The sequence below is a fragment of the Rhipicephalus microplus genome, chromosome 9 (assembly GCF_043290135.1).
Source record: "Rhipicephalus microplus isolate Deutch F79 chromosome 9, USDA_Rmic, whole genome shotgun sequence".
NCBI classification, from domain to species: Eukaryota; Metazoa; Arthropoda; class Arachnida; order Ixodida; family Ixodidae; genus Rhipicephalus; species Rhipicephalus microplus.
This window is the reverse complement of record NC_134708.1, coordinates 6,901,215-6,925,062: the sequence shown is the minus strand read 5'-3', so window position 1 is coordinate 6,925,062 and position 23,848 is coordinate 6,901,215. Positions and strand designations below refer to the sequence as shown.

Sequence of the window (23,848 nt, the reverse complement as noted above, 5' to 3'; positions counted from 1 at the left end):
AGGGCCTGGTGACGGCCCTGTTAAGTGAACTCAAATTCCCCGTCTAAACAGCCACTCGCTTTTCGTACACACAGCACTATTTTACATTCACCATGAACACTCAAATTATACAATGGAACGTCAGGGGCCTTCTCAGAAACCTTGACGACATCCAAGAACTCTTACACGAACACTCACCAAAAGTGCTGTGTGTACAAGAAACACACCTTAATTCAAAACACAAATTTTCTTCGTAAATACGTTATTTTTCAAAAGGACCGTGATGATGCCATGACATCATCCGGAGGTGTTGCCATCATAGCGAATCAAGGAATTGCATGCACACACTTACAACTCCAAACATCCCTTGAGGCAGTGGCTGTTCGAGCGGTTATTTTTGATAAACTGATCACAATCTGCACTATTTACATTCCTCCTAGCTATCAACTGCAAAAACGTGATTTACACTCTTTAATTGATGAACTTCCGGAGCCTTATGTTCTCCTTGGAGACTTCGATGCGCATAGCAGGCTATGGGGAGACTCTCGTTGCGACGCGCGAGGTCAACTGATTGAACAGTTCCTTCTCTCGTCGAGCGCATGTCTCCTAAATAGAAAAGAACCAACCTATTATAATCTCGCACATAACTCCTACTCCTCCATAGACCTAAGCATAGTATCTCCATCTCTTGTGCCTCTACTCCAGTGGAAAGTCGTCAGTAATCTGTACGGAAGTGACCACTTCCCCGTAGTTTTGAGCACAACTACAGCAACTGAGTGTCCACCCCGTGTTCCCAAATGGCTCATAAACAGAGCCGACTGGGAACAGTTTCATATCATCGCTCGTATAGATTGGAGTGACATATGTACTTTAAGCATTGATGTTGCTGTCGACTACTTCACAGCTTTTTTGATTGATGCTGCAACAAAATGCATCCCACAAACAAATGGACATCCAGGAAAACGGCGTGTGCCATGGTGGAACTCTGAATGCCGAAACGCGCGCAAACAGCAAAACAGAGCTTGGAGGCTGCTTCGGAACTCACCGACAGCCGAAAATCTTGACACCTTCAAGAAAATAAAGTCTCAAGGCAGGAGAACGCGTCGGCAGGCCAGAAGAGAAAACTGGCAGAAGTTTTTGTCGGGGATCAATTCATACACACAGGAGGCTAAAGTCTGGAACATGGTTGGTAGGATAGCAGGAAAACAAGTACACACACTTCCACTCGTAAACACTCAGGGTGATACCTTGAAAGATCAGGCAAACTTCCTCGGTGCACACTTCGAACAGGTGTCCAGCTCATCCCACTATACTGACACTTTCCAAAAATACAGAACAAGAATAGAAAATCAAAAACTCGAACACAAATGCACTAGATACGAGGCATATAACCAAGCTTTCAGTCTAGCTGAGCTCCAAACGTCTCTAAACTCCTGCAGTACTTCTGCCCCAGGTTCTGACCGTGTGGTGTATGAAATGTTAAAAAACCTACTAATCGAAACACGAAAAACCTTACTTTGTTTGTACAATGCTATCTGGTTTTCTGGCACTATTCCTACCTCCTGGAAAGAGGCTATTATTATTCCCATTTTGAAAGAGGGCAAGGACCCTTCTTTAGCTTCGAGTTATAGGCCTATTGCACTTACAAGCTGCTTGTGCAAAGTCTTCGAAAAAATGATAAACTGCCGACTTGTACATTTTTTTGAAACAAACAATTTGCTCGACCCATTTCAGTGCGGGTTTCGAGAAAGTAGATCCACCACAGACCACCTTGTTCGTATCGAGGCACAGATCAGAGACGCATTCGTCAATAAACAATATTTTCTCTCTGTGTTCCTCGATATCGAAAAGGCTTATGATACAACATGGCGTTTTGGAATTCTAAGAGACCTGTCCCACCTTGGCGTGCGCGGAAGAATGTTTCACATAATCAAAAGTTACCTGTCAAACCGAACATTCCGTGTCCGAGTGGGCACGGTTCTTTCCCAAACATTTGTCCAGGAAACAGGTGTGCCACAAGGTGGTGTACCTAGCTGCACACTTTTTCTCATAAAAATGAATTCCTTGCGCTTGACCATCCCTCGCAATATGTTTTATTGTACATATGTCGATGACGTCCAGCTTGGCTTTAGGTCTTGCAATCTGGCAATGTGTGAGCGGCAGGTTCAGTAAAGTTTAAACAAGGTCTCCAAATGGGCAGAGGAAAACGGATTCCGACTGAACCCACAAAAAAGCACGTGTGTCTTGTTCTCCCGAAAGAGAGGCATGCACTTAGAACCCGACATTGAACTTAACGGTCAACGTTTGTCTGTTAATGCGGAGCATAAATTCTTAAGATTAATATTGGACAACAAGTTGACCTTCGTACCGCACATCAAGTATTTAAAAACAAAATGTTTAAAAGCCATGAATGTTTTAAAAGTGTTGTCACGTACTACGTGGGGTAGTGACAGGCAATGTCTCATGAACCTGTATAGAAGCCTCATTCGCACCCGCTTAGATTATGGGGCCGTTGTTTATCAGTCTGCGACTCAAAGTGCTCTGAAGATGCTGGACCCCGTGCACCATTTGGGCATCCGCCTTTCTACGGGTGCTTTTCGCACCAGCCCCGTAGAAAGCCTTTACGTTGAGTCAAATGAGTGGTCGCTTCATCTGCAGAGAACTTGCATGTCCTTTGTTTATTTTCTTAAGGTGAAAGCAGACAAGAAGCACCCCTCATACTCTACTATTATTGATTTGTCGAGCTTCATTCTGTTTCAAAACAGGCCTTCGATGAGGCAGCCCTTCTCAGTTCGCCTGAAGGGTCTAGCTGAGGACACTGGAGTGTCACTTGAACACAGTCTAATGGCTCCTGTAGCATACCCGCCACCGTGGCAATGGCAGACTATAGACCGCGATGTGTCTTTTCCAGAAGTTACAAAACATGCGCCTATTACCCATATCCAAACATACTTCCTGGAACTTCAACACAAATACACACGTCCTGAGTTCTTTACAGATGCCTCCAAGTCTAACTCCTCTGTGTCCTACGCTGCTGTCGGCCCATCCTTTTCGGATGCTGGCCCTCTACATCCAGACACAAGTATCTTCACAGCGGAAGCTTATGCGATACTTGTGGCAGCTAAACACATCAAGCAATTACAAATACAAAAAGCAGTAATTTATACGGACTCCCTCAGTGTGGTAACGGCTCTGCACACTCTTAAAAAACACAAAAACCCAGTCCTTGTCTCGCTTTACTCCATTTTGTGCACACTCTACACACTCAAACAACGTGTTGTAGTGTGCTGGGTGCCAGGGCACCGTGAGATTCAAGGCAACGTGAGGGCGGATCAGCTCGCTGCATCCGTCCACAAAAGCACTGCCCCTACACCCATATCAATCCCGGCCCTTGATCTTAAGCCGTCTCTCAAACGAAACCTCAGGGTATACTGGCAGAGCAAGTGGGATACACACACACAAAACAAACTACACGTTATTAAACCACACCTTGGTCATTGGCTGCCCGTATCGAAATCGCGTCATACAGAGGTAATACTAATGAGACTCAGGATAGGACACACATACACGACACACACATATCTTTTGTCCGGTGGCGATCCACCATTGTGCGACAGATGTGGTGAAGCATTAACAGTCCTTCACATGTTAATCCAGTGCAAACACTTAGAAACTCTAAGAAAACAACATTTTCCATTACCCTACCGACAACATATACCTTTACACCCTGCAATGTTTGTCGGTAGGGAACCGCTTTTTAGTCATAAATTATTGTTAGCGTTTTTAAAAGAAATTCATAGTTTTCATATCATATACCCGGGCATTCCGTAGCACAACCTCTCCAGAGAGGTTTTTGCTGCGGTGGCTACACAAGAAAGCACTTGCCTCACGGCCCTTGGACGCAAGGGTACGAACGAGTGAGGCACTTGTGCTAATGCCATACATGTCCACCATCGTTTTTCATTATCACCAACTTTTGTCACCTATTCACACCACACACCCCTTTCACGGCATGGTCATGATTTTATTACTTGTATGTTTTTACCCGCCTTATTGCGAGGAATTTAATGGCCCTTATACAGCCGCTAATCACAATCATTGTCCACATTCTTTGTCCCATGAACTGGCGCTCTTTGGCCATCAAATGGCCCTTGCGCCAAAAAACACCATATATCATCATCAGGGCGGTAGGGGAGTACAGTGTCGAGTGGATGGGAAGGTTCGCGGCCGTACAACAGAAACAACGGCGAAAAACCGGTAGTCGCTTGCGTCGCGGTGTTATAAGCGAAGGTAACAAAAAGTAATACAGCGTCCCAGTTAGTGTGGTCGGAGGAGGTGTACATCCTCAGCATGTCGCCAAGTGTGCGGTTGAAGCGCTCAGTGAGATTATTTGTCTGTGGATGGTATGCGGTAGATTTCCGGTGGATGATGTTGCATTCAGCGAGGATAGCTTGGATGACCTCCGACAGGAACACTCGACCCCTATCGCTGAGTAATTCCCGCGGAGCACCATGGCGTAGAATGAAGCTGCGGAGGATGAAGAGTGCAACTTCGTGGGCGGTCGCTGCCGGTAGTGCTGCAGTCTCAGCGTAGCGTGTCAGATGATCGACGCCGACAATAATCCACCGGTTTCCAGAGCTACTATATGGGAGGGGGCCATAGAGGTCAATACCCACACGATCGAATGGGCGAGCCGGGCATGGGAGCGGCTGTAACATGCCAGTAAGGTGCCACGGAGGTGTCTTGTTCTGTTGGCAAGTGGTGCAAGACTGAACGTATTTCTGCACAAAGCGATACATTCCTCGCCAGTAATATCGTTGGCGCAGCCTTTCGTAGGTTTTCAGGACACCTGCGTGAGCACTTTGGGGATCTGCATGGAAATTCATGCAGATGTCAGAGCGCATATGAGTTGGGATAGCAAGGAGCCACTTCCTACCACCAGGCATGTAGTTGCGGCGGTACAGAATGTTGTGTCGTAAAGAAAAGTGGGCTGCTTGCCGGCGTAGTGCTCCCGTGGAAGCGACAACAGACGGATCGGTAAGATAGTCGACTAACAAGGCAAGGTATCGGTCTTTACGCTGCTTTGAAAGCATGTCAGTGGTGTCGAGTGGTGACAAGGTGGTAAAAAGGGTGACAGAGAAGCCACATCTGGTGTTAATGGCGATCGGGAAAGTGCATCGGCGTCTGCATGCTTGCAACCGGAACGATATACGACACGGATGTCGTATTCCTGCAATCGAAGCGCCCAACGCCTCAGGCGTCCGGACGGGTCTTTCAAGGTGCACAGCCAACATAGAGCGTGGTGGTCTGTGACCACGTCGAAAGGACGGCCGTAAAGGTACGGGTGAAACTTTGTCAGTGCCCAGATTATGGCCAAACACTCCTTCTCTGTCACGGAGTAATTTAATTGAGCCTTCTTGAGAGCGCGACTTGCATAAGCGACTACGTATTCGGTTTGGGTGCCTTTCCGTTGTGCCAAAACTGCACCAAGACCGATGCCACTTGCATCGGTGTGAATTTCTGTGGCCGCAGCGGGGTCGAAGTGACGAAGAATAGGTGGTGAGGTCAGCAGGCGGCGCAGCTGGCGAAATGCGTCGTCACATGCAGGTGACCATGCAGATATGCCTTTGCTGTTGGAAAGCAGACTCGTGAGAGGTGCGATGATGGACGCGAAGTTGCGCACGAAGCGACGAAAGTAGGAGCAGAGACCGACGAAACTTCGTAGGGCTTTCAGTGATGTGGGCAACGGAAAGTCAGCGACAGCTCGAAGTTTATCGGGATCCGGAAGAACACCGTCTCTGGTGATGACATGTCCCAAGATGGTTAGTTTTCGTGCTGCGAAGTGGCACTTCTTGGAGTCAAGTTGTAGGCCTGCAGAAGTTAGACACGTCAGAATCTCGTGGAGACGACCAAGATGTGTCGGGAAATCAGCTGAAAAGACTACGATGTCATCCAGGTAACACAAGCAGGTTTTCCACTTGTGGGCATGCAAGATGGTATCAATCATGCGCTGAAATGTCGCAGGCGCATTGCAGAGCCCAAGTGGCATAACTCATATAGGCCATCCGGCGTTACAAAGGCGGTTTTAGGGCGATCACATTCAGCCATTGGCATCTTCCAATACCCAGAATGCAGATCCAATGATGTAAAGTACTCGGCGCCTTGTATAAACAGTCAAGAGCATCGTCTATTTGTGGTAGTGGGTAGACATCTTTCTTCGTAATCTTGTTTAAGCGGCGATAGTCCACGCAAAATCGAACGGTGCCATCTTTTTTTTTTTACCAGAACCACAGGTGATGACCAAGCGCTTTGAGAAGGCTGTATGACTCCATGTTTAAGCATGTCATCTACTTGCTCCGTAATGACGTTGCGCTCTTTGGCGGAAACGCGGTAAGGACGCTGTCGTAGAGGCGAATGTGAGCCGGTGTCAATAGTATGAGTGACAGTCGTGGTGTGGCCCAGAGCAGGTTCTTGAAAGTCGAAAGAAGAGCGGAACTTGTTAAGGAGAGCAACAAGTTGGCGGCGATGCGAGGGGGGAAGGTCTGCATCAATAGCATTGTCAAAGGCTAACGAACTTGATGCCTCAGACGCATGAGTGATTGCGGCAATGTGACATGGGGTTTCGTCGGGGAGAATAATATCATCGATATGTTCGACAGGTTGTACATATCCCAAGGTTTCACCACGGAGTAAGCCAATGGGGTAGTTGCAGTGGTTGGTAACCAACATTACGGTTAAACCAGACGCAATTGTAAGAACGGCAAATGGGAGAACGATGCTCTTGCGTTCAGTAAAAACCGGAGATGGTGTTCTAAAAACCGGAGATGGCGTGAACACCACCGTGGCGTCAGGTTGCACTACACATGAAAGGCTAATAGGGACTGAAGCTTCCGGAGGCAAGGTGATGTCGTCTTGAGCGATGAGTTTGCAGAGCAGAGAACGGTCGGGCGATGGAAATTCACACATTGGCACAAGGGACACTTCCGCACGGGAACAATCGATGATAGCTTCATGACGTGATAAGAAATCCCAACCCAGTAATGAGGTCATGATAGCAAGATGGTAGAACAAAAATTGGACGATGTACAAAACCTCTTGGATGATGACGCACGCCGTACACACAGACGAGGGATGAATGTGTTGCGTGCTAGCCGTGGACAGCACCATGCCACAAAAACATGTAGTCACTTTCTTCAGTTTGCGACAAAGTTTTGCGTTCATCACAGAAACGGCGGCCCCAGTATCAATTAACGCTAGTGTGGCGACTCCCTCAACATCGACATCAACAACATTATGCGGCGAATATGGAGGCCTTGGTAATTGCGCAGAAGTTGCAGTTCTGCCTCCGGAACTGCACTGATCAGTTTCCCTCCTCAAAAGGTGGTCGACGACGCATATGCGATGGCGATCGGCGACGAGGAGATGGAAAACGAGCAGTTGATGGGCGGCGATCGGAGTCGGAGTGCCTCTGTTCATATGCAGACGTGGCGGCCTGCTGCGGCGCATAGGTAGGCGTTCAAAAAAGGAGGCGTACGCAGGTGTGGAACGGCGGCGGCAGAAGCGTGCAACGTGGCCAGCGATACCACACGCGAAGCAGATAGGACGGTTGTCATGGCTGCGCCACTGATCAGATGGACAGAAAAAGCGAGGTGGGGGCCTGTATACCTACCGGAGGCGAGGCCGGAGGAGGTGTAGCCGATAAAGAGACTGGCTGCCGTGGGGGCCGTGCGACCACAGCTGCGTAGCTGAGAGGTGAAGGTGGTGCAGTGGTGCGTAGCCGACGGTTGAGAGATCAGGTACTACTGAAGCGCATGGGTAAGGGGCTGGCACTGCAGGGAGGACATCGCAAATTTCAGTGCGTATGGCCTGCTGAAGTGTTGAAGGCAGGCTTGTGGTGGGCGCGTCGCTATGCGGCAGCAGGGAGAGCTGTCGGGCGACTTCCTCTCTGATGAAGTCTTTGATCTGGTTAGACAGACTTTCTTGGCGAACGTTGGCATTTGTGAGTACGACGGCCGAGATCGAATCTGGTGGTGGGACACTCTGTCGGGCGATAGAACGCTGACGGCGCAATTCATCGAAGCTCTGGCACAGGCTTACGAGGATTACCACCGTGGTTGGGCTTTTTGCTAGCAACTTCTAGAATGCGCTATCCTCGATGCCCTTGAGAATCTGCCGAATTTTCTCTTCTTCAGGCATAGATGGGTTAACACGCCTGCAGAGGTTGAGCACATCTTCAATGTAACTAGTAAACGTCTCGCCAGGCTGCTGGGCTCGGTGGCGTAGACGCTGGTCAGCGCGGAGCTTGCGAACCTCTGGTCGGCCGAACGCTTCAGTCACGAGGGTCGTGAAGGAGGACCAGTTGGCGATGGCGGTTTCGCGGTTGGTATACCAAAGCTTAGCTACGTCTGCCAAGTAAAAGATAACGTAGGCGAGCTTAGAGTCGTCGTCCCACTTGTTGCTGGCACTTACGCGTTCGTACAAGGAGAGCCACTCTTCGACGTCTTGTTCACCACTGCCGCTGAAGATTGGTGGGTCCCGTTGGCGGGTAGCGCCGGGGCAGGTAGACAGGGCAGCCGATGGTGCTGGCTGGGCTGGGATGGGCTGGTTGGCGACTGCGTCAGTCATGTTTCGCGGTGGTCTCTCGGCCAACTTGCGAGAGCGGAGCTCCAGGTCTGCTTGGGGATATCAGCAGCCTCCACCAAATGTGATGATGTTTATTCGAGTAGAGTAGTCGCAACGAGGTTGCAACAAAAAATGGCCGTACGACAAGTCTGGCAAAGGCGGCACACGCTCTCGTGCAATCAGAGCACGTGGCTTTTTCGTTATCATCCGAAGGCGCATATGCGTTGGTGCGTATGCTCTACTACAATGCCAATAACACTAACCGTCCGTTTCTTGTGTGGATTATTAAAGTTTGCTGGCTACATTGCACGCCGGCAGCACACTACAGCTGAACTTTCCAAGTAGCTGCTTTAAATTCTAAACAAAAATACCTTTCACACAAAATTGCATTGTTGAAGTATTACATAGTGCTTCAAACAATGGCAAAACAAATTTTGAAAACACTTTGAGCACATCTTATGTTTCAAGTATCCCTAGCCAAGCCTGGATACTGCGTAGAAGCTAGCATGCACGTGAAAACACCACTCTCAGATCGCTCTGCATTTGTACAGTACGCTACCTCCTGTGTTGTTGGATATGGACAGATAATTATTTTTCGCTCGCAAGCGACGACACCGACCAACACCCCGTAAAACAATGACATCATAGGCAAGTTAGTGAAGCAGTTATTGAACACATCAGATGCTACGCCATGAAACACAATACTGTTGCCTTTTACGACTGCTTCAGAATATGGGCCCTGGTGTTCTACCATGAAGCCACATCGGCGCCCAAAATGGCTACGGAAGAAAACGTTATATGAGTGTTATGTAGTGCGAGGGATGTCGTTAACACATGCAGTGTTACGTGGCAGAAGTGTGGTGTCACGCTAGGCATCAAATGTGAATTGTGCTACGAGTGGTTGGTTTAAAGGTCCACCAATTGCAAACCACTTGGGAATGCTTATTATGAACAACAGCATCAACGGTGCGCGTTACCTTACGGATGTGTAGTGGGTACCTTGCCGACTTGCAAAAGAGCAAATTATGTTGAAGAGGACCTTTCAACACAGTACGTGCAGTAGCATTCTAGGATAGCTTCAAAGGGAAGGTTTACAGGTGCATGTACATACTTTCCTTGTGACTCAGTTTATGTGCCCACTGAGAAACGAAACCAGGCTGGCACTTGAGACGGTGATGTGAGCAAGGTCTGATTACGGTGTTGTATTCTACTCTTCAAGGAAATGCACAAGCTTCCACTAAGTTTCTTTTATTTTGAGCATTTCTTTGGCAAGAAACAAACACTATGAGGTTTCTGGAACGCTATTTCAACCATCCTCATTTGACTTATTATTTTCATTTAGTCTCCTTTTAATCCACGTTTGTGTGCACAAACATTCTATAATATTTAGTATTTCAACTCAGTTCCGTTGCTGCATGTTTTTAGTGGTGTTCAAGGTGCATTGAATAGGTTAGTACTGTACTTCAACAAAAAAAAATAATTGTAGCCTGAAGGGTAGGCTAAGTGAAGGAGACTATGGTCGAAAGCAGCAGCCTTTGATGGTGTTCGTATGTGGTGTCCTTATTTAACAGCCCAGCCTCCTTGGCCTGCCTGAATGCGATGCTGCATGCTCACTCCAGGGGTCCAGAGGCTATCTTCTACCGCGTATTTGGAGCTGCAAGTGTCTTTGGTCTCAAGGTTGGTGCACCCTATTCTTTGGTCATGAAGTGCGACTTCTCCCAATACAATATATGCAGGATATGATCATGCAACAGCTGAACAAGTTTCATCTCAACTATTCTATGCTGGTTATTCACCTTAGCTTTCCAAGCTAGCTTGGAAACATGGGAGAATAGTTTAAGCTGTTTAGGGGTGTAGCTTACTGGTAATTCATTTAGTGCACTACTGGAACTCTGAAAAAAAAAAAAAAAAAGCAGTCGGATGACTTGAGAGCAGACGAAGCACTGCCTTTTCGCAGCTTATGTCGAAAAGTTGCTGAAGGTGGCAGCGCGAGATATCGGGCTCATACGGCATCTTTGGCTGAGCTGCTTTAGTACCGGGGGGGAGTTACTTCAAGCAACGTGCGAGAGTAATGCTTCCCTACAAGCCAGGTGAATCTATGAACCACCAAACTCAAATCTGCGATAGCAGTGCTGTTTGTGAGAGACATCATTCAGCAGACAACAGTTTTCAACTTCCATTGTCCAACGGCCAATTCGTACTGGAAATTAGAGTGCAAATGACTGAAAACAAGACAGTGAAAAACGCTTACGAGACGCTGTTTCCAACGAGCAGACACCACGTGCGTGTTTCTTTAACAGGTGGCTGTGCTCCACAAGTCATGGCAATTTATGCATTGCCTTCGCTGTTCATGGAAATTAAAGCAGCAAAAGGTACCTTGTGTGAGTACGGCCGGACAATGTACAGCTTGCGCACGTTTTCCCTCCTGTACGACTGTGTTCTGCGACAGTGCCAGCTGTAAATTACGCCTGTGCTGATGAAATGCTGCGGGAGCACTGAACGATGAGGTTGCACCGTGCTCCATCGTCATTCTCCATGATGGCTCGGTGGCATGCAATTACGTTTTGGCCGTCTACATGCGTGGTCCTGAGACGAATGTATGGCACTGCATGAGGAAAGAGAACCACTCAGCCGACGATCCGAATGCAATGTAACATTACTTGAACAAACTTCAAGGGACTCCAGGAAAACGTTCGTTAAAAATGAAAATTCGCTGAACTGGAATATAGCTATGTTGGAACTTCTCATCAGGAGCTAAAAAAAAAAAAAAAAAAAAAAACCACAGTCGTTCAAATCAAATTGGAACCATTTTGTTTGCAATCCTACTTATTTGAATGAATTTTACTGGCATGTTTTAAAATGTAGTAATCATGCTCTAATCATTTACAGCACTCGTGCACTTAGCACTGCAGTGGTCATGAATCGAGTCGCTATATTCAAGCTCCCATGCACCTCTGGCACTACATTTTGCTAAGCAGTAAAGGGCTTCACTTTTTTTAAGTGCTTCTTTAGCTGAAAATTTCTGTGCTTTGCAAGGATTTATTCTTCCTCCTCCTTGTCTTGAGTAAGAGGGCATGAGGCATGTGCCTGGAGCTGGAATGTAGTGTGTGTGCTCAAGATCCCCGATGGTGCGCTTAAGCGTCACGTTCACGTACGAGATTGGACAAGAAGGCTCGTGGTACGCGACCCGAGCCTTGATGGAAAATCACAGAGGATGAGCTGGGACTGTATTGTGGAGCTTCGAATAGCGAAAGTCGGGAAGGTCACCATTGCTACAGTGACGTAAGCAGTAGCTGCCCGCTCCTGAAGGATGTTGGCGTGAGAGGCTCGGGAAGTGGCCGTCGATCTCTGAACACTCGAGTGAGGCTGCCGGGACTTGGTGCAACCTTGCACAGCAGTTCCTGGGGGGACTACAGCTCTTCCGCTTCGAGCCAGAACGGATGGGGTCCACACCAGTCATCTGAGTGCGTCGTGAATAAGGCCATGGACAAGTTAGGTTTGTTCAAGCGAGCCAAAGATGACGAATAAGACCAGGACGTCGGCAATGAAGACGAGTGGATCGTCAAGAGGACTATGATGACTCTGAGACGGTAATACTTCGTCATAGTTTTGAAGGTGGCATCGGAACAGCAAGAATGTTCTACATTTGTGGGATCGCATGAGAGTAGCCACTGAGACGCCATTTTGGCTAAAGAAAGATTAGGATTAGGACTAAAATTGACTCGGATTGGTATTAGGTCCGCTTTCCTTGTATAGCCGATTATTGTGTACATGTCTCTTTTTAGGAGTGAATTCTTAGTGTCAGTTTGTTTGTTGTTTTGTTTAAGAAAATGGGTTTGCCGTGTTACCACCGACTAACGTCTCTCTCAAACCACTGAAAGTGCTCCCGAGATAAATTCGTGATAAATTCCTCCCTTTCTTGAGGTAGGGTGCTCCCAACAATCTCTTCTGTACACAAACTGGTACATATCTCAACGCGAGATTCACAGGTGACAGTGCTCAAAACGTAAAGTGCTGCGAATTGGGTAGTGTCACAAAATATGTACCTCTGAACTGATTTTCTTAATGAAACATGTTAGTATTGGGTACAGTTGGTTCAACTGACATTAAAGTGGTGCTGTAGTATAGTTATTTGCCTTACCTGCGCCCTTATAGCAGATCCTATGATTGAATGTTCACTGGATGGTTTTCCTTTGTTCTGTTTTACAATGGTTGATTAAGCCTAACTGCACTATTATTTGCAAGATGAGGTCCGATTGTATGGTCACACTGGCTTCTGATGGTTTTCTAACTAGTCAAAATAAGGGAATAAAAGTTTACTGACACTGTTTAATTCTATAGTGCATCCTGAAATGGGAAACGTGTTGTAGCTTACATGTGTATGACATTTAGGCGAACTTATGTCTTGTGGAGAAAGAAAAGCATTTCGTTATTACGTTAGTATTATTTATTAAGAAAAAAATAACTTTTGGTACTCTTATTTAGTGAGTGAGTAGCAGCACAACGAAGACAAGGAAAACGAGAAGCAACCACAAACTTAATTTATCACTCGTCTTTTTTGTTTTGCCCTCATTTTGTTTAGCCCTTAGCACTTATTCGCTCTTTGTTTCACATCACGAACTGTCGCTCATGCTAAGTGACTCATGTGCAGGTGCCCTTACTCATCAAAGAACATTGCTCAGCTGCAGAGGTACCCGTGCAGGAGTTGGAAAAATATTTTCCTCCTCATTCTTCCGTCTTTCCCCTTTCCATGATGTGCATGCATTTGTGCTGTAAAAACAAAATGTGATTATTGTTAATTGGCACTGATCCTGTCTAGCTTTTCTTGTTGTTTTATTGCTTTGTACTTTGCTATAATTAATACCAACTAGCTGAATTTCATTTGCTTTCAACGTTCAATACTTAAGTTCGTAAAATTATAAACTTTGTTTGTGGTGTTACTTCAGATTAAACATTTGTATGTCGCACCTAGATTTTGTTAAATATTAACTCACTGGCTCTGTGATCACGTAAATAAGCCTGGGATTCTGTATAGAATATATTCACAAGAAGTCTGGTAATTTTAGTTGTGATTTGCAAGTGTGGCACTACTACGATATTGTGGTTTCTATATTTCCCACACTAATGCGAAACACAGGCCTGCTCACCACTACGGAGTTCTTTCGTGCCATGAGGGATGTGCACTCAGCTACTTTTTATCCTAGGCTGCTCTGTGTGAAAAAATGGAGCAGATTCTGCCACATTGCTAGCAACGTACAAATGGGCTTAAATTCATTTTAAAGCTTTGTTTAAACAAAACACACTGGGTCATATTGTATAGCTGGTAAAGTGGAATATAAATTTAAAAGAGTGTGTATTAAAATGAGCTACATTTATATTGAAAGCGGTGGGCATTGCTCTGCAGTTATAGTGACATTTTCAAGCGGTATTATAAGGACTAAAGTAAATCATGCCACGTCAGCATCTTTTCAATGTGTGAACATCTTTAGGCAACAGGAGGACACTATGATGTTATTAGCTATGTTAAGGGCATATGCTTTTTTTTATCGTCTCCTCACTGAAGGGTAAAGCAGGGGTGGCGATTCCGCACTGTTAATGACACGCTTTCTCTTTTGTTTCAAATCTTTGCACGCAGGTGATGAGCTTTGACCACTGTGCGGTGTCCTTGCTTCTTTCTTTTTGTTGTTGCACACCCTCTCTGTTGTGGCTGTGCTGACAGACTGACATTCCGGGAAGTGCAGTCTGCGTGGAGGTGGACGAGGATTCTGGACCGGAGGCGGAAGACACTGGTGTAGTCAACTGCGTGCGCGACCGCAAGAAAGCCAAAGGTACTAGTCTCTTGTGGCTAATGGCTGCAGAATGGTATACAGACAAAATCACACTTGTTTAGAAATTGTGGAGCACATAGCTGTGTATGCTGCTGTTGCCCACAGCTGCTAGCTCACATTAGCTAAAAGCTTACATTGGTACTTGAATTACTCTAGCACAAGGATTTAGCATGCAGTTTGACTGTGTTAGGTATCATTGCAGCGTCGGTCATTGCATACTTTTAAAGAAAACAGCTGCTGAAGCAGCTGGCTGGGCGCTCTAGACAAGTGTGGTTCCATCTGTACAGCTAATTTATTTATGATTTAGTGCTTTAATATAATTTCTGTGATAAACTGTTTTGCAATTCTTATGTCGAAGCGATGCATGGCTTTGACCGAAATTCGCCATGCCATACTGGATCTCGCTTGATTATTTAGATGTAGTGTGCTCACATTGCCGCAAAACATGTGTTAGATGCAAAAACGACGATGATGATTTGGGAGACTGGATGGAAAAGACTGGCAAAGAAACAACAGTTACAAAAGAATGTTTATGAGAATACGGCGTCTCTACAGTTGCACAGCCGTCCTTCTTCTGCCTGCTCTTGGCATCTGCGCACAGTTGCACACTCGCGCTCGCCACCGGGGGTTCACTTTGGTGTCACATTACAGCTCCGGCCAACTCGGCTCGCGCAGTGGTCATGGCCTGGCGCCATCTTCAGAGTTCCGTTTCGTGCAACAAGGGCGCGCACACATGAAACTTTGAACAAAAGTGTTTTAATGTAAGAGTCCACTTTGCCTTCATGCAGTTGTGGAACGAAGCTTATTTAATTTTGTGGTTATCAATGGTTTTTACTGTGTGATGTTCATTGGAGAGAGTGGCTATTTTATGCTTTGCATAAATTATCAAATTTTAGCATAACTAGCTAAATTGGAGATTTCTCAGACTGTGATAGCAGTCTATTGTACATATTGCTTTAAAAGATTATCACAAAAAAAAAAATGTTACAGCACATTTTTTTTTTTTTTTTGGGCTTGTGCAAATACAGTCGCCGACCGATTTTTCGGACCTGGCGGGGACCGAAAAAAAGTACGAAAAATCGAACAGTCCGAAAAATTCGTTTTCGCCTAAAATCTGAAGTTTATGGCATCAGGCAGGTTTAAAAAAGTCCTTGATGCTGCCCTGCCTCAAACTACGCTTGGAGGCAATTTGGTTTGCCCGTATTTGCGCCAAGGTGAAATCGTCGCCGTAAACGCCCGACAAAATTGTCACCGCGTTGGCGATCTCCGCCGCCGACGGCTGCGGGCGGTCGTCGTTGTCGTCATCCGAGCCGCTCTCCGGCTCCGGGACAACCTGGCGAAGAATTTCGTCGTCAGTGGCCTCCGCGCACGAAATAATGTCGTCGTCCGCACGAGTGAAGTCTTTAAATGTCATTGTGGCTGGTAGAGAATCCTTCTTTCGCCTCCTCCCCGTGCGATGTGATGACGATAGTGCTGACCGAAGACGAAAAAACGGCATCCATCGCCGCGTCTTTTAAAAAGCAAACACGGCCTCCGAAACTTAAAATATGGCGTGCGCATTCCAATCTCGGAGGCAGGAAAGGCATCTGAAGACCAAGCTTAGCTAAGCCGACAAAAAATCCAACATGGCGGCATTCACAATGGCTTGAGGAGTGGCACAAGACGAGCGATTTAGTCCGAAAAATCGAACTTTCAGAGGCAAATTCGCCCGAAAAATCGGTCGAAACAATGCATTAGCTCTATGGGATCCCTGACGGTGCATTTATGAAGTCCGGAATATCCAACAAGTCCGAATTTTTGGAGTCCGGAAAATCGGTCGGCGACTGTATATGGCACTTTGGAATAGTATTCAGTAGACTATGATGTATAGTGTAGTTTGAATTTGAGTATTCTGAACGAACAAATTTTAGTTTAGGAGGTCTAGAACTTCAGTTTCTATTGGAAGTTTACTTGTGGTTGACATAAGCAACATCTTCACATCTGAATAATAATAATAATGAGAAGAAATGGCAAATAGCCATGGAAATTCGAATACAAATGTATCACTAAATGTAGCACATAAACAACCTTTTTTGTTAGATTCTATGACCTCTTATTCTTCTTTTTTAAAAGTTTTATGTGAATTCTTAAAATATTGACGCTGATATTCCTGTTGCATAAGTCACCATTACTACTATTCACCTGAACTTTGCTTCAAATGAAAACACTGATACGTGTTTGCACAAGCCTAATCTAGTTTGACAGAGTATTGCCGGATGTCCTTTCCTGTTTCTGTCTGACTGAAGTTCTCTGTTGTCTTAGCAAGAGTTCTCTGTTGTCTTAGCGTGCATGCTGACAAAGTGTGCCAGCCAGCTGGGTTGCAGCATGGACCTGCTGCACTGGAAATTAGGGTTAGCAAATGTCTGTTTTTTGTGTGATTTCGAGTAATCAAATGGCTGCATTCCGTCCAAAAAGCACTTCACTTCACTTCACTTTATTTCCTTAAAGACCCCACAGGGGGGTGTTACATAAGGGGTGGGTTGTACAACAAAGATACAAAAGCCACAGGTTAACATTGCAGATGCATTGACACACTTTGAATAAAACGTGATGGACAGGTGATTGAAACAACATCGTGGGGAAGGTCATTTCATTCTTTGGCGGCGCGGCAGAGAAATGATGCAGAAAATGTTGAGGTGCCAGATCGGGGTCGGAAGACTTGAAGTGGATGGCCAGTGCGGGGAGAAATGCGTGCGGCGGGAGCGATGTAAGGTGGTTGGTGGAGTGAGCTGTGATACAACTTGTGGTACAGTGACAACGTAGCAATTCTGCGGCGAAGGGAAAGACTTAATAGACCGGATTCATTTTTAAGGGATGAAACACTGACATCGTAAGAATAAGAAGAATGAATGAAGCGAGCGGCACGATTTTGAACTGCTTCGATAGCGTTGATCAGATAAACTTGGTGAGGGCTCCAGATGGGTGATGCGTATTCAAGTTTGGACCGGATTAGCGACTGATAGGCCAGAAGACGAACGTGATACGGTGAGTGACGTAGGTGACGTTTTAGGAATCCTAATGATCGGTTGGCTGATGAAATCATGTTAGTGATATGCGTTCGCCAGGAAAGATCAGGGGTTAATGTTACACCAAGATACTTGTAGGATACGGCTGTTTCGACTGGCATGTTAGCAATTTCATAGGAAAATTGGAGTGGGTTTTTGCGGTGGTGGAAGGAAACTAATTTGCATTTCTTAGGATTAAGGGTCATAAGCCAATGGTCACACCAGTTTAATACTTCATTAAGGTCATTCTGTAGTGCTGCTTGATCAAAAGTGTTGGTTATTTTGCGGTAGATGACACAATCATCTGCAAACATACGAAGGTTGCAGGATAAATTGTTAGGTAAGTCGTTAATGTAGATTAGGAACAAAAGCGGGCCAAGGACAGATCCCTGTGGCACTCCAGACCTAACAGGAAGAGAGTTAGATTTGACGTTGTTAACGACAACAAACTGAGAGCGGTTAGTCAGAAATTGAGCAATCCAGTTAAGAAGTTCAGCTGGTAGATTTATTTGAGAAAGTTTTTTTAGTAGGCGCTGGTGTGGAACTTTGTCGAAAGCTTTAGTGAAGTCAAGAAAAATGGCATCAGTTTGGAGGTTACCATCGAGGTTAGCATGCAGGTCGTGAAGGAAAAGGGCTAGTTGGGTTTCGCATGAGCGGCCTTTTCGAAATCCATGTTGCGAGGAATGAAAGAAATTGTTAGAATCAAGAAAATGCATGATATGAGTGTATATGACATGTTCCATGAGTTTGCAACATACACTGGTTAATGATATGGGGCGATAATTTAACGGGCAGTCTCTTTTACCTGTCTTGTGAACCGGAATGACCTTCCCACACTTCCAGTCGAGAGGCAGAATACCTGAGGAAAGTGACTGGGAAAACAGCAAAAACAAAAACTCGGCTGATATGGGCTTTGTGTTCTTTAACAGCTTGATGTAATTTCGTCGGTACCCGCCGAGGATGACAGTTTCATTTTTTCTATTAAAGACAGGATACCATTGAAACCTATGTTAAAGGGTGGCATTTCAGGCAGATTAACAGAGACTAATTCTGTTTTAACGGGGTCAGATTCATTCGTAAACACAGACGAAAAGGCGGCATTGAATATATTGGCACATTCTGAACAACTTAATTCTTGACCAGTATCATTAGTAAGGGTGATGGGGGGCGTGTTAGGAGGGTTTATTATTTGCCAGAAACGCTTCGGTGAATCAGCAAGAATTTTCGGAAGTTCCGTATGAAAAAATGAGTACTTGGCGTTGCGCACTTCACTTGAATATGCTTTCTCGGCAACCTTGTATTTTTCCCATGCAGAATCAGTGTTTTTATTCTTCGCAGCCCGAAAGAGGCGTTTCTTCTTATTTTCAAGCCTTTTTAATGTTTTAGTAAACCAAGGTTTTTGGCGGGTGGGACGAAAGCTTATTTTAGGGATAAATTGGTCAGCTAGCTGGTTTAACTTGTTTTTGAAGATTAACCAGTTATCGTTAATGGGCCGCTCCCAGAAGCCATCAAGGAACGTCGGAAGAAAAACTTCAAGTTCTCGGGTGATGGCCGCGTAGTTACCCTTGTCGTATAACCTAATAGTTTTAGTGCAGGCTTGGCGCATTTGAGGAACGAAGGTAAAATTAGCGTGAATGACCTTATGGTCACTTATTTCATCAAGATATGTTATAGAAGAAAGGCTCTCAGGATCAGTTGTTAAGATTAGGTCAAGAATGTTAGCAGTATCTCGAGAAACACGTGTAGGTTGTGTTATCAACTGAGTGAGATTAAAGTTGAGGCAAACATCAAGGAAATCGTTGGCCTCCTTAGCATTGGGTGCTGATGAAGTTAGATTACACCAATCAATGTTAGGAAAATTGAAGTCCCCCAGGAGGAGGACGTGAGCATTTGGGTATTTGGTCGTAAGTTCGGCTAAAATACCATTAAGCTGGCGCGCGAAATCCGGGCTACTTTTGGGAGGCCTATAACAAACACCTAATAGTACGGAATGTTGTACGGAACGAAAAAGCAACCACAATATTTCTAGGTCGGAATCAATGTTTATAAGGGAGCATGAAAGTTGTTCGTTAGTAGCAATCAGGACGCCGCCGCCCCGGGTGCCTGGACGATCTTTTCGAAAAAGATTAAAGTGAGGCAAGTCGGTCAAAATTTCGCTGTCGGTGACGTCAGAGGTCAACCACGTTTCAGTTAGTATAAGTAGGCTGCTGTTAGATGAAGATACAAGGTCGGACACGTGGTCGCGTTTGGAAAGATAGCTACGTATGTTGGTGAAAATGACCGAAAAAGAAAGATTGCCTTTGTGACCAAAGACGGGACAATTAGAAGATCTGGGGCGTGAAGGCAACTGCTACGTGCTTTCTTCTACATTTTCAGTTGCCTCGTTAAATACGTATCGTTTGGATCCCATAAAAAGGGTCTTATACCGTAAAAGGAAGGGACCTGATTTTACTTTAGCAAAAGCCAGTAGGTGCTTCCGTGCGTTCCGGACACGATGCGAGAAATCCTCCCCGATGCTAAAATTTGTATGTTTAAGCTGGGGGCCCTTAGCAAGGACGGCTTCCTTGGTTTTGAAGGATGTAAACTGCACTATAATAGGCCGACACCGGCCTTGCGAGTGGCGGCCAAGACGGTGGGCACGCTCGACATCCTTGGATTCGACAGTTATTTTTAGGTGGTCCCTACAAAACCCAGTAATACGCTCCTCAGACTGCGCATACGTTTCGGATGGCTTGTCGTCCGCTAGGCCGTAAAACAACAAGTTGTTTCGTCTGGAACGATTCTCCGCGTCGTCCAGTCGAGCCTCCAGTACAGAGACCTGGGTAGCTGTCTGGGAGGTGGCGGTGGCCATGGCGTCAAGATCGGATCGGAGTGTATCGACGCTACTGTAGTGGGATTCTAGACTGTCGATTCTCTTGCCAAGTTCAGAAATGGCTTTATCAGTGGTAGAGAGCTGGCTTTTTAGGATTTGTACATCGCTAATGAGCTGGGATTGACCGGAAGACAAGCTTTTTAGTTCAGTCATTATTTGCTCAAGGGTGGTCGGACCAGGGTTAGTTTCAATATCTCCACCCAACAGTAACAGCAGAGAAAACACAATGTTCATACAATCAGAAATAATGCAAACACAGCACTGGGGGCTCGGTAGCTGAACAAGGCATCGGTTGCTTGTTTTTTTAGCAAAAATACAGTGATGATTACTGACCTGCATCACGAACAGAAGTGGATTAGACTGCGTCGTGGCACAGCCACCGAGCCCACAGAGCGCGGCCGGCTGGTGGGGGGGATTTATACGCCGTGCGCTTGTTGAAGTCGATGACGGGGAAGCTGTGAGAGCTCTTTCGAGCGTCCAGTTTCCGGACTGCAGCGTCGATAGGGCAGTGGTGGCCAATGCTGGAAGTAGGTGCCAGTCATCTGCGCTGACGGGCCTTGACGGGAAAGGGTTGCTCGCATCGATGCATGATACCGGGCCCAGAAGAACGGGTACGAGCACGCAGCTGATAGCGCGTACGAAATCCTGCATCACGAACAGAAGTGGATTAGACTGCGTCGTGGCACAGCCACCGAGCCCACAGAGCGCGGCCGGCTGGTGGGGGGGATTTATACGCCGTGCGCTTGTTGAAGTCGATGACGGGGAAGCTGTGAGAGCTCTTTCGAGCGTCCAGTTTCCGGACTGCAGCGTCGATAGGGCAGTGGTGGCCAATGCTGGAAGTAGGTGCCAGTCATCTGCGCTGACGGGCCTTGACGGGAAAGGGTTGCTCGCATCGATGCATGATACCGGGCCCAGAAGAACGGGTACGAGCACGCAGCTGCAATTTTATTTAAGAAACACAATCACAACAAATTTTATTTAAGAAACAATACTTCATATATACATATGCACCCATGCACCCTTGACTGACACAAAAAAATAACAGTCAAATGCGTTCTCACCACAGAACACACCTCCTGCTCACTCCAGTGATAGGACAAGATTTATGAAGCTTAGACACATTCAAGAACAGCCAGATAAGATGTATAGGTGGTAACTTGCGCGTGCCAGTACCATGTGTAGAAATAGGTTACTCAAAGAAATCCATGACAGTTGCAAGCCCTACATATTGAATAAGCTTAAAGCTAGAGTCCTTCCAAGCAGGCGACCTTCTGAATACTTGACCGGGAGGTTTCCTTTTTAGAAGTACACTAGTCTAAGTAGTCTGCACCATTTGACTACTTAGTTGAAAGGTTGGCACCCAGCAAGCTTGATACAATATGGACAGTATTGGACTGTGGTCTTTTCACAAAATCAAAAACTAATGGCAATATAGTAAAGCATGCAATAAAGTTTGTTGGATGCAAATTATTCATAGTGTATTGTTTGCCTCTATCATGTCAAAAAGCATACATTGGCCAGAACACGTTGGAATGTATTAAGTGTCCTGGTTTGCATTTCTTTGTCTCTGCAGTTCTGTATGTAAAGCTGCCTGCAGGGTTTCATGCAACAAAGGGCCTGAGCATGGACATCATGGCCAATGGCGAGAGCCTGCCCAACCAACTGCCCATTCCAAATGGCATCTGCTCTTCTGTCCCTCTGGACCGAGAGGTTAGGACCTTGTGCAAGCTCTGCCAAACTTGATTAGGAGAACCACAGTTCAACCTCGCTCTAGCAAACTCAAATCTGACATGAGGATGCCTTTTTTGTGCTGTAGAACCTCTTTCCTTGGATTTTGCGGGATCAGAAAAAAAATGCACTAATTGTTTTCATGTCGAATTTTATATATTGAGAGAGAGAGAAAAAAAAAACTGTTGTATTATTTTAGTTCCATTTATTGAATGATTCGCAAGTCCCGCTATTATATTGCATGAGAGCAGTGCAAATGCTGCAATTCTCATCATCTTGCAACTTTTTTTGCAATGTTCCTTCTGTGCCAGACCCTTTATCCTCATTTGAGACTTGGTTCTCATGCGTCCCCTGCTTCATCCGCTACCACGACCACTAAGCGCACATATCTTTTAGTGAAAGATCAGCCGTCCGTTGCAATGTAGTGGCAAGTTTGATGCCAGCTTGAATACCACAAAATAGTCGCATTTCATCCTCGATTATATGTCCATCATATTAGTGACACTGTGTGTTTGTTCCTCCGAGTCAAAATGTCACTATAGCACTAAGCACCCACATCTGCTACAGAGATATTGGGGTTCTGGCGACATGATCACACATAGAGTCCGTGTAGTCTTGAAGGCATGTGTGCAGACCATGGGCACGGAGTCAATACAAAGCAACTGTTTACTGCAGTCGCTGCTGGTGAAACGTAAAAAGCTAGAGACTGTGACCCTGCATGGTGACTGCACAAATGTGCAACCAACCAGATCAACACAATGGAATAACACTAGGCTTGTGTGAATATTCTAGTGTGTTGAATATTTGAATTAATATTAGATTCTGCTAGGAATTTAAATTATTGAAAATTTCGAAGTATTTGAGGTGAACGAATAAGTGTATGAACACCCTGTAATACAACTTTCTGTAAAGGTGGTTTCACTGCAGTAAAGGGGAGCAGAGTCGTGAAGATATTCACTTAGGCGACATCCGAACTGCTGTGAAATCCCCACTTCAAGGTTTAAAGAACATATTATCCTCACATCCATTCATGAATTTTAAGATTAAAAGCTTGATATACCTCTCTATATGTGCTAAGTACAGTATATTTTAAAACAAACTATTTTGCACAGGTTATTACTTGCGTTCAGCCGGAAGTCAAATGCTGCTACTATTCAAACTTGTTTCGACTTTCTTTGAAAAAAAAAAAAAAAGATTTAGACGGGCTTTGTGTCAATTAAAAAAATGTTGCAGGTTAATTAGGTTATCACAAATATGCACTTTTCTTTGTGATATGCAATTTTACTATACAATATGTGGTGTATACTATTTGGATTCGATTCGAAATTATTCAACCGAAATCACTATTAGCTTTGAATCTAAATTTGTCTACTCGCACAAGCCTAAATAACACCCCACTTTTCGTCGCCTGTTTGTGCTAAGAGGAGCTGAAACTTGTTAGAACGCAGCTTCAATTCGATTGATACTCTAGAGGAGAAATCCACTTTGTGGGGTTTTGTGCGACATAGAATTCGATATAGCAGATGTTTTGCTGCGTGAGAGTTCGAAATATGTGTGCACCAGCCCCATACTTTTGCATGGGAGATTCAAGGGGATTTCTCAACGGTTTGATATAGCCAATCATTTGATATATCCAGAATTGACGGGGTAAATGCATGAAATTAAGTACTATAGGCATCAAATAAAACACAAACAGCAGCAAGCATTGGCTGTGGTATAGTGCACACTGTCTTGCCATCACCATGGACATGCGCAAAATGTACCATGTCTATGAT

The 23,848-nt window shown here is 45.5% G+C and overlaps 2 protein-coding genes across 3 annotated transcripts in view; one reads left to right on the top strand and one right to left on the bottom strand.

Annotated features, from left to right (window-relative positions):
- Asx (transcriptional regulator additional sex combs) overlaps window positions 1–23,848 on the top strand; it is a 66,750-nt gene that overhangs the window by 8,142 nt on the left and 34,760 nt on the right. For both annotated transcript variants that reach the window (XM_037415370.2, XM_075873031.1), the window contains 3 exons: window positions 10,173–10,278; window positions 14,321–14,429; window positions 21,919–22,055. In XM_037415370.2, coding sequence (XP_037271267.2) covers window positions 10,173–10,278; window positions 14,321–14,429; window positions 21,919–22,055 — 352 coding nt within the window. The remainder of the gene's footprint in view (window positions 1–10,172; window positions 10,279–14,320; window positions 14,430–21,918; window positions 22,056–23,848) is intronic.
- LOC119163387 (uncharacterized) lies at window positions 19,824–21,203 on the bottom strand. Its single transcript, XM_037415373.2, has one exon. The coding sequence runs from the start codon at window positions 20,994–20,996 to the stop codon at window positions 19,824–19,826; it is 1,173 nt and encodes a 390-aa protein (XP_037271270.2). The 5' UTR covers window positions 20,997–21,203.

Coding starts and splice junctions, on each gene's coding strand:
- LOC119163387 (XM_037415373.2), bottom strand. CDS start 20,996: ATGCAGGATTTCGTACGCGCTATCAGCTGCGTGCTCGTACCCGTTCTT.